Here is a 15,637-nt window from a genome sequence, read left to right as displayed (position 1 = left end):
ACCGCGTCCGGATTCCCCGCCAAGCCACGTCGGAATTCCTCACTTCTCTAAAGTTGCTCGTGCGTCATGGCTGGCTTCGGCGCCTCTTTGGAATTGACATGATTATAATTCCTCGCTTTTTATGTCTTTCTATTACTTTCATCGCCTGGTAGTCATGTTTTGTGGTGCTATTTCACGTCATCCCAATACCCCGTTTTAAACTCAATCCACGGAGTTACTTGACACCACAGCCCCACATTACTTACATTTTACTAATTTTACGAATATTCTAAAGTTAAATTCCCACTTATAAAGCCTCTATCACCTGGCAGTTGGTATTTGGGGTGGGCATTCACTCCCTCAAATACCCAATTATACCCATTAAACTATTCACAGAGGGATGAGGGTTACCAAACTTACATATTCCATCATTCTCGTTATATATATCAAGTTTTTAGGCCATATTAGCTTAGTTTTCAAGGTTAATGGAGTCCCGGGCAAGCCGAAGTCAGGGTCGGCGGCGGGGCTCCGGACGCGGCCAGGGACTGATGGCGTCGCAGTGGCTGGGAGTGCGTCCGAATTCCTCACCAAATTCATGACTTAGCGGCGGAAATCTTCTCCAACACACGTGAGTAGGATAAGCGACGCGTGCTGCAGGGCCGAGGGAATATTTTGAGACCGAGATGAATAAAATAAACGCCGGAATTAAAACGGGAGGGGCCAAAAGCCACCTCGCATCTGGGCTCCCTCTGTCTGCCCCCTCCACGTTATTTTATACTTTTTCCAAATTTCTCCGTGACCCGCTGACCCCCGCCCGTGACCTTTGACCTGCCGACTGACCTGACCTTCCCGCATCAATCCCCACCCTTGACCTCCCCCCCAGACCTTGAAATAACGAAATATGACCCGTATTAAGCAGCCTCTGTCTCGCCCCTCCACAATATTTTATCCTTTTTCCAAATTTCTCCGCGACCCGCTGACCCCCGCCCGTGACCTTTGACCTGCCGACTGACCTGACCTTCCCGCATCATTCCCCACCCTTGACCTCCCCCCCAGACCTTGAAATAACGAAATATGACCTGTTTTTATGAGAAGTGGGCTGGGTGAGGGTCAGGTCTGGGGGCTATAGGTCATATTTATTGACCCTTACGAGTGACCTTTGACCTTGGGAGTGACCTGACCTTTCCGCATGCACTCCCACACTACAACCCTTAAATAAGTAACGAGAACCTATTCCAGGAGTTCGTTGGGCAGCTGGGAGGTCAAATCTTATACCTGACATTATATTTTCCCCCGTAGTTTAAATTTACGGGGTCAAAGGTCACGCTGGGGGTCACGGGGGGGTGGGCATGTGACCCCTCGCGTTGGGTGGAGGTGTTTGGTGGGTCTGTTGGGTTGACACGCCCCGGGATTGGTCAAAAGGTGGGCGGGGTGGGTTGAGTGTGTGTGTGTGTGTGTGTGTGTGTGTGTTGGTCAGTGTCATGGTTGTGTGTTTGTTTGTTTGTGTTTCTTTATTTTGTTTTTCATTTCTTGTTTATTTATTTATATTAGTGTTTATCTTTTGGTTATTGATACTACTACTACTACTACTACTACTACTACTACTACTACTACTACTACTATTACTACTACTACTACTACTACTACTACTACTATTACTACTACTACTACTATTACTGCTACTACTACTCCTATTACTATTACTACTACTACTACTACTACTACTACTACTACTACTACCAAATAATAATAATAATAATAATAATAATAATAATAATCAATACAAATTAAATATACTTGAATACTTTTTATATTAACTTCACTCATATTAACTTATATTTTGGCCTTTGATAAAAATAAAGTTGTTTAGTCGATGAAGAAATTTAAAGGAGGAAATTTAATAATACATGGAAGAAATAGATTAATAAGTTTGACAGTGCAAGTAGAGAGAGAGAGAGAGAGAGAGAGAGAAAATGATACTTGTAGGAATAAAGAAAAGGAGGAAGAGGGAAAGAGGAGGAACAAGGAAGAGGAGGAGGAGGAGGAGAACAGAGAATTGAAAGGTCATTAAAGAAAGAAGGAAAGGAGAAGGAATTAATGAAGGAAGGGATGGAAAGTGGATAGGGTAAGAAATAGAGAAGGAAGGAAAAGTAGAAATTGTAGTACCAAGTTGAAATAAAAATGAAAATGAGAAGATATTGCATGCAGAAGGAAGAGGGGGAGCAAGAGGAAGGAAGAGGATTTACATAGATTTACTTAGAAAATCAGAGCACACAGACCCCATGGTCCAGACTAGGTGGTCTGTCCTTAAACCTAAGTGAATCTACACTAATCAGAAGGCTCCAAAACGTTGCTTTTCTACTCTAGTTAATATTAAGTTGAAGGAAGTGACGGTCGAGCTTGTTTTTGAAGGAGTCAATCGTGTTACACTGGACCACTGACGGAGGGAGCTTATTCCATTCTCGCTTTTCTAGCGTTGGTGAAGAAAAATTTGGTGCAGTCTGAATTTACTTGTCTACATCTGAGTTTTGTGCCATTGTTCCTCGTGCGCAAAGTGTCATCGATCATAAACAATGTTGATCTGTCTACATTCGTGAAACCATTAAGTATTTTAAAACATTCGATCAGTTTTCCTCGAGGACGTTTCTCAAGAGAACATGTTAAGGGTGGAAAGCCTTTCTTCGTAGGATTTGTTGCGCAAGGAAGGGATCATTTTCGTTGCTTGACGCGGAACACCTTCTAATTTAGCCATGTCCTTTGCATGGTGGGGAGACCAAAACTGTACCGCATATTCCAAGTGGGGTCTGACTAAACTGTTGTAGAGCGGGAGTATTACATCTTTATTCTTGAATACAAAGTTTCTTTTAATGAAGCCCAACATTCTGTTCGCTTTATTTGCTGGATCGATGCATTGATGTGAGAATTTGAGGTTTGACGATTTTGACCCCAGGTCTTTACGCATTGAACGCTTTTGAGTTTAACGCCGCATTTCGTGTCGAACTTCTTATTCCTCGTTCCAACTTGAAGGACCTGGCACTTGTCTACGTTAAAGGGAATCTCGCATATATCAGACCAAGCTGAAATTTTATGCAAATCTTCTTGGAGGAGTTGTCTGTCTTCGTCAGTGAAAACCGAGTTACCAATCTTTCTGTCGTCTGCATATTAACTAATGAGATTATTGTTTCCAACATCCACATCGTTGATATAAATAATAAAGAGCACTTGGCCAAGAACCGAGCCCTGAGGGGCGCCTCCAGTGACGTGCGCCCACTGTGATTTAAATCCATCGATCACCACTCTTTGCTGTCTGTTGCTCAACCAATTTGCGATCCGTTGGTGCACTTGACCGTAAATACCTAGTTGCTTTAATTTATAAAGTAATTTATGATGCGGGACTTTATCAAACGCTTTCTGGAAATCAAGATAGACTACGTCCACTGATTTGGTTAGTGAGGGCAACAAGCGAAAATATAGTATAGTTGTTTTAGTAAGTGAAGGGAGCAGGGGAGGAAACCTTGGAAGACACTCATTAATTGGGGACTCACAACACGGCATCCGTAACAAAAGATCCTGCCTATCAAACCTGTTGACCTTTTATAACGACCTCTTCACAGTTTATGACGTAACCAAATCAGTGGATGTAGCCTATCTTGATTTCCAGAAAGCGTTTGATAAAGTCCCGCATCATAAATTACTTTACAAATTAAAGCAAATAGGTATTGACGGTCAAGTAAACCAATGGATCGCAAATTAGTTGAGCAACAGACAACAAAGAGTGGTGATTGACGGATTTAACTACATCAAAATATCTTTTACTTTATTAGAGACTTGAAGACCTTTACCAAGAGAGAGATTTAGACTTCTTCCTGTTGTCCGATAATATTGTCGCATCCAAACACCCCACAATATATCTCCTTCACTCCCAGATCGTTACTTGACTACATAAAATTGTCTGTTCTTACCCATAAATGACAAAAAAGTAAATATATAGACCAATGAAACTACTGGGCAAGAATACTAAGCAGGTCAAATCTAATACTCACTTCTGTTCATTAAAATCGTCTATCGGTTGCTAAATCACAATGGAAGTTGCGTTTTGTTCTTGGGATCTCCGTGGTGAGGTTACTGCTGTGTTCTCTATGTTAGGGGTGAGGCGATGGGTCTCTTGCGTCAAAACAATGCATATGGACCACTGATCTTGTCTGTAATAGTCCCTCACACCTGTATCAATCATGCCTTTCTGTTCTAACACAACAAGGACTGTCAAAATCACCAATGGCAGTATCTAATAAATCTTGCTTCTGTTCATTAAAATCGTCTATCGGGAGCTAAATTACAATGGTAGTTGCGTTTTGTTCTTGGGATCTCCGTGGTGAGGGTACTGCTGTGTTCTCTATGGTAAGGGTGAGGCGATGGGTCTCTTGCTTCAAAACAATGCATATGGGCCACTGATCTTGTCTGTAATAGTCCCTCACACCTGTATCAACCATTAAGCCTTTCTGTTCTAACACAACAAGGACTGTCAAAATCACCAATGGCAGTATCTAATAGATCTCTCTTCTATTCGTTAAAATCGTCTATCGGGAGCTAAATTACAATGGAAGTAACGTTTTGTTCTTGAGTTCTCCGTGGCGAGGTTAATGCATCTATGTTGGCGAGGTTAATGCATCTATGTTGGCGAGGTTAATGCATCTATGTTGGCGAGGTTAATGCATCTATGTTGGCGAGGTTAATGCATCTATGTTGGCGAGGTTAATGCATCTATGTTGGCGAGGTTAATGCATCTATGTTAGGGGTGAGGCGATGGGTCTCTTGCGTCAAAACAATGCGTATGGACCACTGATACTTTCCGTCAAAATCACCAATGGTAGTCGGTTCACCCAAGTCTGAAGTGTGCATTATCGTACACTGGCAACCTGCAGCCATGTCGTGTGTCCGATTTCGTGGGTACTGTGTGCTGGCCTACGCATAGTAAAGACTCGATGAAAAGAAAAGTAGGCTTAGAAAATATGAAGATGGAAAACACTAAGAATAAAAAGATGAAATTGAGAGGGAAATCCATTGAGTGAAGATGCTGGTTAACTCTTGCATAAGGGATTGGGATGGTCAGCGTCAATCATATACAGGTAGCAATAACAGATACAGTCAATTATAGTCGATTTTGAGTTGAAAATAATAGTAATGTCGCAAATATCTGTTATTTATATAAAACCTGCTAATTTTCTCATTGGTGGACAGCTTCAAGGGTGTTTAGTAATCATAATCAGCGATCTTGTAAATTAACAAAACATCAATTTGTGACATTACTGATATCTTTCAACTCACGATCGACTATAATTGATGGTATTTGTTATGCCTGCATGGATATTATTAACACTGATGACCGTCCTAATCCCTCATGCAAGAGTTAACTGGCATCTTCACTCTCTCACGGCTTCACTCAATGGATTTTCCCCTCAATTTCATCTTTTTATTATTGTTTTCATCTTCATATTTTCTAAGCCTACTTTTTCTTATCATCATCATCATCTCATCGACGCCTACCCCTAGGAGCTCCCACCAGGGGATGTCCACGGCAGAAGAGTTTCCATCTTTCTCTATCCAGACACTCCCTCCTTGCCTGCTCAGAGTTTCTCAAGGATCTTTCCCCCCTCTCCCTAATGTACTCTTGCACCCTATCCCTCCATATCACTGGAAGTCGTCCTCTAGCATTCCCTCCCTCTATCTCACTCACACACACCCTCCTGGTCATCTTACTCTCCTCCGTTCGCTCCATGTGGCCAAATCGCTTTAAAGTCTGTCGCTTCACTTCTTCCCTGCAATGCCCTTTCTCTGTCTCTCCCTCCATACCTCCATGCTCACATTTCAGCCATTCATGATTCGTTCCAAAGACCCTCCCACCCTTCCTCCTTGCAATGCCCTTTCTCTGTCTCTCCCTCCATACCACCATGCCCACACCTCAGCCATAAATCATGTGTCCCAGAGACCCTACCACCCTTCCTCCTTGCAATGCCCTTTCTCTGTCTCTCCCTCCATACCACCATGCTTACACCTCAGCCATACATGATTCATCCCAAAGACCCTCCCACCCTTCCTCCTTGCAATGCCCTTTCTCTGTCTCTCCCTCCATACCTCCATGCTCACATTTCAGCCATTCATGATTCGTTCCAAAGACCCTACCACCCTTCCTCCTTGCAATGCCCTTTCTCTGTCTCTCCCTCCATACCACCATGCCCGAACTTTTCATTTTAATAATAATAATGATGGTTTTCCCTCTCTCTCTCTCTCCCCAGACCATAATGGCATCATCTTCATGGGAGAGTTTCATCGCGTCAACCACCACCCCCTCCACCCCTTCCCCCGCCTCCTCCGCACCCATCACGCCCCCCACCGCACCCCCCGCCCAGACCACCCCTGCCCCCACCACCACCCCCGCCCCGGCCGCCCCAGCACCCCCAGGCCCCCCCGTGCAGCAGACCTTCCCGCCCACCACTGATCCTCACCACCACCACCACCACCACCAGCAGCACCACCACCACCAGCCTCCACCCCCCCATGGATACCAGTACCCCCCGCAGACACCGTACCCTGGGGCCAGAGTGTCCATCCCACCCCCCCAGGGCACAGCAGCAGGGGGCAGTGGTACCACCCCCGCCCCCACCCCGCACACACCGGTCGGGGCGGCTCCGGGGGTAGGGGTGCAGGAGACGGACCTTCCCCCGGAGATGCTGGCAGCCGGGTGGAGGAAGTTCTGGAGCAAGAGGGAACAGCGGGTGTACTTCTGGAACAGGGCCACAGGGGAGAGCCTCTGGGATATGCCCGGGACTGCACAGACGCACGGACAGCCCCCAGGGGTGAGTGGCGGACTGGGGGACTGGGGGCTTTCTCTCTGATGTGCTGTTGGAGAGAGGAGGAGAAGAAGGGAGAGGAGAGAAAAGAGGAAGGGAAGAGAGAAGGAAAGAAGGAAGGAAGGGAGGAAGAAAAGAAGGGAGAGGAGAGACAGGAGGGAGAGGGAGGAGGAATGAGGGAAGGAAGGGAGGAGAAGGGATCAACACATTGGTTAGGTTAGGTAAGGTTAGGTAAGGTTAGGTTAGGTTAGGTTAGGTAAGGTTAGGTAAGGTAAGGTTAGGTTAGGTTAGGTAAGGTAAGGTAAGGTAAGGTTAGGTTAGGTTAGGTTAGGTTAGGTTAGGTAAGGTAAGGTTAGGTTAGGTAAGGTAAGGTTAGGTAAGGTTAGGTTAGGTTAGGTAAGGTTAGGTTAGGTAAGGTAAGGTAAGGTTAGGTTAGGTTAGGTTAGGCCCTGTATTGGTATGTTTAAGTTCAAGAGAGTGTGTGAGATTTTGCCAATGATGTGACCCCCCTTTCCTTCCTTCCTTCCTTCCTTCCTTCCTGGTTGAATATAAGAGTTGAAGGAAGGCTGTGGACAAGGTGCCATGTTGGTTAGGTGAGTGCCAGGCCTTGAATCTAAACACTGCCTAGGTAAGGTTAGGTTAGGTTAGGTAAGGTTAGGTTAGGTTAGGTTAGGTTAGGCCCTGTATTGGTATGTTTAAGTTCACGAGAGAGTGTGAGATTTTGCTAATGATGTAATGTCACCCTTTCCTTCCTTCCTTCCTTCCTTCCTTCCTTCCTTCTATCCTTCCTTCCTTCCTCCTCTTCCTTCCTTCCTTTCTTCCTTCCTTCTATCCTTCCTTCCTTCCTTCCTTCTATCCTTCCTTCCTTCCTTCCTTCCTTCTATCCTTCCTTCCTTCCTCCTCTTCCTTCCTTTCCTTTCCTTTCCTTCCTTCCTTTCTTCCTTCCTTCTTTCCTTGCTTCCTTCCTTCCTTCTATCCTTGCTTCCTTCCTTCCTTCCTTCTATCCTTCCTCCCTTCCTTCTTTCCTTCCTTTCCTTTCCTTCCTTCCTTCCTTCCTTTCTTCTATCCTTCCTTCCTTTCTTCCTTCCTTCCTTTCTTCCTCCTCTTCCTTCTATCCTTGCTCCCTTCCTTCCTTCCTTCCTTCTATCCTTCCTCTCTTCCTTCTGTCCTTCCTTCTTTCCTTCCTTTCCTTTCCTTTCCTTCCTTCCTTCCTTCTCTCCTTTCCTCCCATTTCTCTCCATTTCCTTCCCTTCTTCCTCCTCCCTCCTTCCCTCCCTCCCTCCCTCCCCTCTTCCTCCTTCTTTCCCCTCCTCCCTTCCCTTCCTTCTCTCCTTCCCTCCTTCCCTCCCATTTCTCTCCATTCCCTCCCCTTCCTCCTCCTCATCTCTCTCTCCTTCCTTCCAGCAGCAGGTCGGGTCAGGTCACCACCCACACCCACATTACGACCCCATCAGTGACCCGCTGGGGATTCAGAACCCTTCCAACGGCAGCGGAGGCGGAGGTGGTGGTGGTGGTGGTGGAGCGACCCCCACTTCCACCACCACCTCCACCCCTACCCCCACCACCCCCACCACGCCCAGCCAGAGGTAGGTGTTTGTAGTAGTAGTAGTAGTAGTAGTAGTAATAGTTTTGTTGGTCATATATATTTTCTTCCTCTTCTTCGTCTTTATTTATCCTCCTCCTCCTCCTCTTCCCTCCACAGATCTGAAGTCTCTCCCGTTGCCTCCAAGCCCCCTCCCCCCCTCCCCCCGCACGGAGAGGCCTTCCCTCCACACCCGCGCCCTGGCAAAAGGTAAGAGAGAGAGAGAGAGAGAGAGAGAGGGACATTACAATGCATATTTTACATGTATTTCAGGATGACCCTTGACAAACAGAATTTTATGAACCGGTTTTGTGGTTCACGTAAAATCTGGTGCCTCGAGCATAGTGAAACTGCGGCTGCTAATGTTACCAATGGTGCCGATCGACGCTATAGCTTTCCACGTGAAACTGGCCTATGGGGTAGTGGCGGCTGCGGACGAAGCGAGAGGTGTTGAGAGCGTGTGGCAAGGTGCGGGGCTAGGCTAACCCCGCAGCCGCCACAACCCCATAACACAGTTTGACGTGGAAATACCATAACATCGATCGCCGCCATTGTTAACGATCAAAACAAACAAGATGACAGCCTAGTTAGCGGTTGCGGGAATCTGTAACAACTGTCGGGGCTTCGTGGTGCAGTGGTTAGCATACTTGGCTCACAACCGAGAGAGCCCAGGTTCGATTCCCGGGCGTAGTGGAAAAATTTGGGCGGCTTTTCCGATGCCCCATACGCCCCTGTCCACCCCCCAGCAGTGAATGGGTACCAGGTATTAATCGGGGGTTGTGTCCTGTCTCCTGGGGTCTGTTCCCTTCTCCTATGATTCCTTCCCCTTCTGTCTCTCTCCGGCATATGACCACAGATGTTGCGCCCACTAAACCAAACTTTCCAACTTTTTCCTGTCTCCTGGGGTCTGTTCCCTTCTCCTATAATTCCTTCCCCTTCTGTCTCTCTCCGGCATATGACCATAGATGTTGCGCCGACTAAACAAAACTCTCCTGTCTCCTGGGGTCTGTTCCCTTCTCCTATAAGTCCTTCCCCTTCTGTCTCTCTCCGGCATATGACCACAGATGTTGCGCCGACTAAACAAAACTTTCCTGTCTCCTGGGGTCTGTTCCCTTCTCCTATAATTCCTTCCCCTTCTGTCCCTCTCCGGCATATGACCACAGATGTTGCGCCCACTAAACAAAACTTTCCTGTCTCCTGGGGTCTGTTGCGGTCTCGTCGACTTCCTTCCCCTTCTGTCTCTCTCCGGCATATGACCACAGATGTTGCGCCCACTAAACAAAACTTTCCTGTCTCCTGGGGTCTGTTGCCTTCTCCTATAATTCCTTCCCCTTCTGTCTCTCTCCGGCATATGACCACAGATGTTACACCCACTAAACGAAATTTTCCAACTTTTTCCTGTCTCCTGGGGTCTGTTCCGTTCTCCTATAATTCCTTCCCCTTCTGTCTCTCTCCGGCATATGACCACAGATGTTGAGCCCACTAAACAAAACTTTCCAACTTTTTCCTGTCTCCTGGGGTCTGTTCCTTCTCCTATAATTCCTTCCCTTCTGTCTCTCTCCGGCATATGACCACAGATGTTTCTCAGACTAAACGAAACTTTCCAACTTTTTCCTGTCTCCTGGGGTCTGTTCCCTTCTCCTATAATTCCTTCCCCTTCTGTCTCTCTCCGGCATATGACCACAGATGTTGCGCCGACTAAACAAAACTTTCCTGTCTCCTGGGGTCTGTTCCCTTCTCCTATAATTCCTTCCCCTTCTGTCTCTCTCCGGCATATGACCACAGATGTTGCGCTGACTAAACAAAACTTTCCAACTTTTTCCTGTCTCCTGGGGTCTGTTCCCTTCTCCTATAATTCCTTCCCCTTCTGTCTCTCTCCGGCATATGACCACAGAAGTTGCGCCGACTAAACAAAACTTTCCAACTTTTTCCTGTCTCCTGGGGTCTGTTAACCACAAAAAATTTTCTCGGGGGATCCTCTATTACGCAAAAGTCAGCGGAAAATACACTTTGAACCTGGGGAAATCCATATCTTTCTAGGTTGTCTTGTTTGGCTGGAATTCCAAGATTCCCAAAAAATTCCAAGTTTTTACTGGTGCGACGTACAGGAAAATTTATTGAAGAAAAGTTGGTTATTTTATCACGATGGAGTCTGAAAAATATAGCTTATAATCTTTGACCCAGGAATTTACTGCCTACAGAGAGCCAGAGTTGTGGTTGAAACGATTTATTTAATTTTTTATTTATATATTTTATTATATATATTTTTTTCATTCTGGGGTGAATCTCATTGAAGAAAAGTTGTAGAAAATATCCATACAACTCAACTGTGAAATCATACATGACTCCAAAATGATCCCAAGTTTTTATTAGTGCAACATTAGGAAGAATCATTGAAGAAAAGTTGTAAAAAATATCCATACAACTCAACTGTGAAATCATATATGACTCTAAAATGATCCTTAAATATTCCAACTTTTTATTAGTGCAACATTAGGAAGAATCATTGAAGAAAAGTTGTAGAAAATATCCATACAACTCATCTGTGAAATCATATATGACTCTAAAATGATCCTTAAATACTCCAACTTTTTATTAGTGCAACATTAGGAAGAATCATTGAAGAAAAGTTGTAGAAAATATCCATACAACTCATCTGTGAAATCATATATGACTCTAAAATGATCCTTAAATATTCCAACTTTTTATTAGTGCAACATTAGGAAGAATCATTGAAGAAAAGTTGTAGAAAATATCCATACAACTCAACTGTGAAATCATATATGACTCCAAAATGATCCTTAAATACTCAAACTTTTTATTAGTGCAACATTAGGAAGAATCATTGAAGAAAAGTTGTAGAAAATATCCATACAACTCATCTGTGAAATCATATATGACTCTAAAATGATCCTTAAATACTCCAACTTTTTATCAGTGCAATATACAGGAAGAATCATTGAAGAAAAGTTGTAGAAAATATCCATACAACTCAACTGTGAAATCATATATGACTCTAAAATGATCCTTAAATATTCCAACTTTCTATTAGTGCAACATTAGGAAGAATCATTGAAGAAAAGTTGTAGAAAATATCCATACAACTCATCTGTGAAATCATATATGACTCCAAAATGATCCTTAAATATTCCAACTTTTTATTAGTGCAACATTAGGAAGAATCATTGAAGAAAAGTTGTAAAAAATATCCATACAACTCAACTGTGAAATCATATATGACTCCAAAATGATCCTTAAATATTCCAACTTTTTATTAGTGCAACATTAGGAAGAATCATTGAAGAAAAGTTGGTTATTTTATCACAAAAAAAACTCCTTACGCTCCTGTGTCCTCATCTCAACGCACACTAACCAACTCACCCCCTCCTCTCTCCCCCCACCCCCAGCACCCTCAACAACACCGCCACCCCCACCACCCCGACCACGCCAGGCCCCATTCCAGGCGGGGGGGGCGGGGCAGCGGCTGGCACCCCCATCTCGCCCACCAGTGCCCCGGCGGTGTCTGGGGTCAAGAGGAGAGCGTCGGAGGAAGCTGCTGGTGCCCCTTTGCCGAAGAAGTTTGTCCTGGCGTGAGTGTTGGGGCGGACCCGTTTTTTGCGTTTGTTATTGTTTGTTTGTTTGTTTGTTTGTTTGTTTTTGCTTGCCTACCATTTCCACAACATGTTTTTTTCTTTCTTTTTTTCTTTTTCTTAATATTTTTTTCGTCTTTTTTTGATTTTATTTTCTTATTTTCTTTTTATTTTCTTTTTCTACTACTACTACTACTACTACTACTACTACTACTACTACTACCACAAATAAATATATCAAACCTAACCTAACCTAACCTTCTCCTCTTCCTCTTCCTTCTCTTCTTCTCTCCCTCCTCCTTTTATCATATTTAATTCATGATCTTCCTTCCTCCTCCTCCTCCTCCTCCTCTCTCTCTCTCTCTCTTCTTCAAAACTTAACTCTCTCCTCCTCCTCTCTCTCTCTCTTCTTCAAAACTTAACTCTCTCCTCCTCCTCCTCCTCTTCTTTCATCTCTACAAAACTTAACCTCCTCCTCCTCTTCCTCTCTTCCTCTTACTTTCCTCTCCCCTCCTTCTCCTCTTCTTTCATTTCAAAACTTAACCTCCTCCTTCTCCCCTTCCTCTCTTCCTCTTACTTCTCTCTCCCCTCCTCCTTTCCGTTCATCTTTCCTCTCGCCAAAACTGACCGCCTCTCCCACCCCAAACAGCGGACCGTGGGACTTGGAGATCCCCACCAACGTGATCATGTTTGAGCGGCCGCCCATCACCTTGCCGCAGCCCTACCCCAGCGTGGAGGTGCTCCGCGGACAGCTGGTGGCCAAGCTGCGCTCAGGCTACCAGGAGATGTCCCAGGCCAGGCAAGGTGAGGAGGGATGGAGGAGGAGGAGGAGGAGGTGGAAGGGTGGGTCTGTGTGTGTGTGTGGGGTAGAAGGGAAGAGTTATGGAGGGAGGAGGGAAGTTCGGATAGCAAACACCTGTGCCACACCTTGTCGAATGCCCCGATATTTCAGTGGCAACAACAAAACTTCCATCTTTTGACCTAACCTAACCTAACACTAGCCTTACAGAGACCATAGGAGGGAAGTTCGGATAGCAAATACCCGTGCCACACCTTGTCGAATGCCCCGATATTTCAGTGGCAACAACAAAACTTCCATCTTTTAACCTAACCTAACCTAACACTAGCCTTACAGAGACCATAGGAGGGAAGTTCAGATAGCAAACACCTGTGCCACACCTTGTCGAATGCTCCGATATGTCCATGGCAACAGCAAAACTTCCATCTTTTAACCTAACCTAACCTAACACTAGCCTTACAGAGACCATAGGAGGGAAGTTCGGATAGCAAACACCTGTGCCACACCTTGTCGAATGCTCCGATATGTTCGTGGCAACAGCAAAACTTCCATCTTGTAACCTAACCTAACCTAACACTAGCCTTACAGAGACCATAGGAGGGAAGTTCAGATAGCAAACACCTGTGCCACACCTTGTCGAATGCCCCTATATTTCAGTGGCAACAACAAAACTTCCATCTTTTAACCTAACCTAACCTAACACTAACCTTACAGAGACCATAGGAGGGAAGTTCAGATAGCAAACACCTGTGCCACTCCTTGTCGAATGCTCCGATATTTCAGTGGCAACAACAAAACTTCCATCTTTTAACCTAACCTAACCTAACACTAGCCTTACAGAGACCATAGGAGGGAAGTTCAGATAGCAAACACCTGTGCCACACCTTGTCGAATGCTCCGATATTTCAGTGGCAACAACAAAACTTCCATCTTTTAACCTAACCTAACCTAACACTAACCTTACAGAGACCATAGGAGGGAAGTTCGGATAGCAAACACCTGTGCCACACCTTGTCGAATGCCCCGATATGTCCGTGGCGACAACAAAACCTTCATCTTTTAACCTAACCTAACCTAACACTAACATTACAGAGACCATAGGAGGGAAGTTGGGATAGCAAACACCTGTGCCACACCTTGTCGAATGCCCCGATATTTCAGTGGCAACAACAAAACTTCCATCTTTTAACTTAACCTAACCTAACACTAACCTTACAGAGACCATAGGAGGGAAGTTGGGATAGCAAACACCTGTGCCACACCTTGTCGAATGCCCCGATATTTCAGTGGCAACAACAAAACTTCCATCTTTTAACCTAACCTAACCTAACACTAACCTTACAGAGACCATAGGACGGAAGTTCGGATAGCAAACACCTGTGCCACACCTTGTCGAATGCTCCGATATTTCAGTGGCAACAACAAAACTTCCATCTTTTAACCTAACCTAACCTAACACTAGCCTTACAGAGACCATAGGAGGGAAGTTCAGATAGCAAACACCTGTGCCACACCTTGTCGAATGCTCCGATATTTCAGTGGCAACAACAAAACTTCCATCTTTTAACCTAACCTAACCTAACACTAACCTTACAGAGACCATAGGACGGAAGTTCGGATAGCAAACACCTGTGCCACACCTTGTCGAATGCTCCGATATTTCAGTGGCAACAACAAAACTTCCATCTTTTAACCTAACCTAACCTAACACTAGCCTTACAGAGACCATAGGAGGGAAGTTCAGATAGCAAACACCTGTGCCACACCTTGTCGAATGCCCCGATATGTCCGTGGTAACAGCAAAACTTCCATCTTTTAACCTAACCTAACACTAGCCTTACAGAGACCATAGGAGGGAAGTTCAGATAGCAAACACCTGTGCCACACCTTGTCGAATGCCCCGATATGTCCGTGGGAACAACAAAACTTCCATCTTTTAACCTAACCTAACCTAACACTAACCTTACAGAGACCATAGGAGGGAAGTTCAGATAGCAAACACCTGTGCCACACCTTGTCGAATGCCCCGATATTTCAGTGGCAACAACAAAACCTTCATCTTTTAACCTAACCTAACCTAACGCACCTCTTCCCCCAGGCATCGACGCACCCCGGGACTCCTTTAGCCGCTGGTTGATGGAGCGGAAGGTAGTTGACCACGGCTGGGACCCCTTGCTCCCATCCCAGTGCTTCCCCGAGGTGAGCCAGTCGATGTACCGGGAGATCATGAACGACATCCCTATCAAGCTGGAGCGCCCGACCTTCACCGGCAAGGCTCGGAAACAGCTGTCCAAGTATGCCGAGGCTGCCAAGAGGATGATTGAGACCAGGTAAGGGGGTGTGTGTGGGTGTGATTGTAGTAAAATTAATATGTAATAATAATAATAATAATAATAAGTACTTTTGGATCATTGGTAGAGGTGTGTGTGTGTGTGTGTGTGTGTGTAGACATGAGAAGGAGACAGAGAGAGAGAGAGAGAGAGAGAGAGAGAGAGAGAGAGAGAAGGAAAGGACTGTGAAAGAGAGGAAGAGAGAGAGAGAAAGGAGAGAGAGAGAGAGAGAGAGAGAGAGAGAGAGAGAGAGAGAGAGAGAGAGATTTTGTAGAAGATTGTGAAAAATATGTATAACTATCCCTCCTCTTCTTCCTCCTCCTCCTCCTCCTCCTCCTCCTCCTCCTCCTCTTAATTTTCATCTCTTCTCATTTCAAAACTTGCCTATCTCCTCCTCCTCCTCTTCTCCTTCTCCCTCTCCTCTTCCTCCTCCTCCTCCTCCTCCTCTTTCCTCTCTTCTAAACTTACCTCCTCCTTTTGTCTTCCTCTTCTTCCTCCTCCTCCTCCTC

General features: G+C 45.3%; 1 protein-coding gene and 1 long non-coding RNA gene across 2 annotated transcripts in view; one reads left to right on the top strand and one right to left on the bottom strand.

The window, feature by feature from the left end:
* The first annotated feature begins 484 nt into the window (after positions 1-484).
* The window catches only part of LOC126988510 (mRNA (2'-O-methyladenosine-N(6)-)-methyltransferase-like), a 25,063-nt gene continuing 9,910 nt past the window's right edge, over positions 485-15,637 (top strand). The window contains 7 exon segments of the mRNA XM_050846699.1: positions 485-607; positions 6,273-6,833; positions 8,232-8,413; positions 8,530-8,619; positions 11,817-11,999; positions 12,649-12,803; positions 14,897-15,128. Of these exon segments, the coding sequence (XP_050702656.1) occupies positions 6,279-6,833; positions 8,232-8,413; positions 8,530-8,619; positions 11,817-11,999; positions 12,649-12,803; positions 14,897-15,128 (1,397 nt within the window). The 5' untranslated portion in view covers positions 485-607; positions 6,273-6,278.
* On the bottom strand, positions 12,837-14,838 carry LOC126988511 (uncharacterized). Its single transcript, XR_007742116.1, has 6 exons — positions 14,745-14,838; positions 14,251-14,623; positions 13,935-14,124; positions 13,747-13,808; positions 13,053-13,242; positions 12,837-12,926 (listed from the first exon to the last, which is right to left on the bottom strand). It is a non-coding gene; the product is annotated as an uncharacterized LOC126988511 (long non-coding RNA).

Source organism: Eriocheir sinensis, chromosome 69 (assembly GCF_024679095.1).
Source record: "Eriocheir sinensis breed Jianghai 21 chromosome 69, ASM2467909v1, whole genome shotgun sequence".
Lineage (NCBI taxonomy): Eukaryota > Metazoa > Arthropoda > Malacostraca > Decapoda > Varunidae > Eriocheir > Eriocheir sinensis.
Note: the sequence above shows the minus strand (reverse complement) of the source record. Positions and strands in the feature narration are given on the sequence as shown.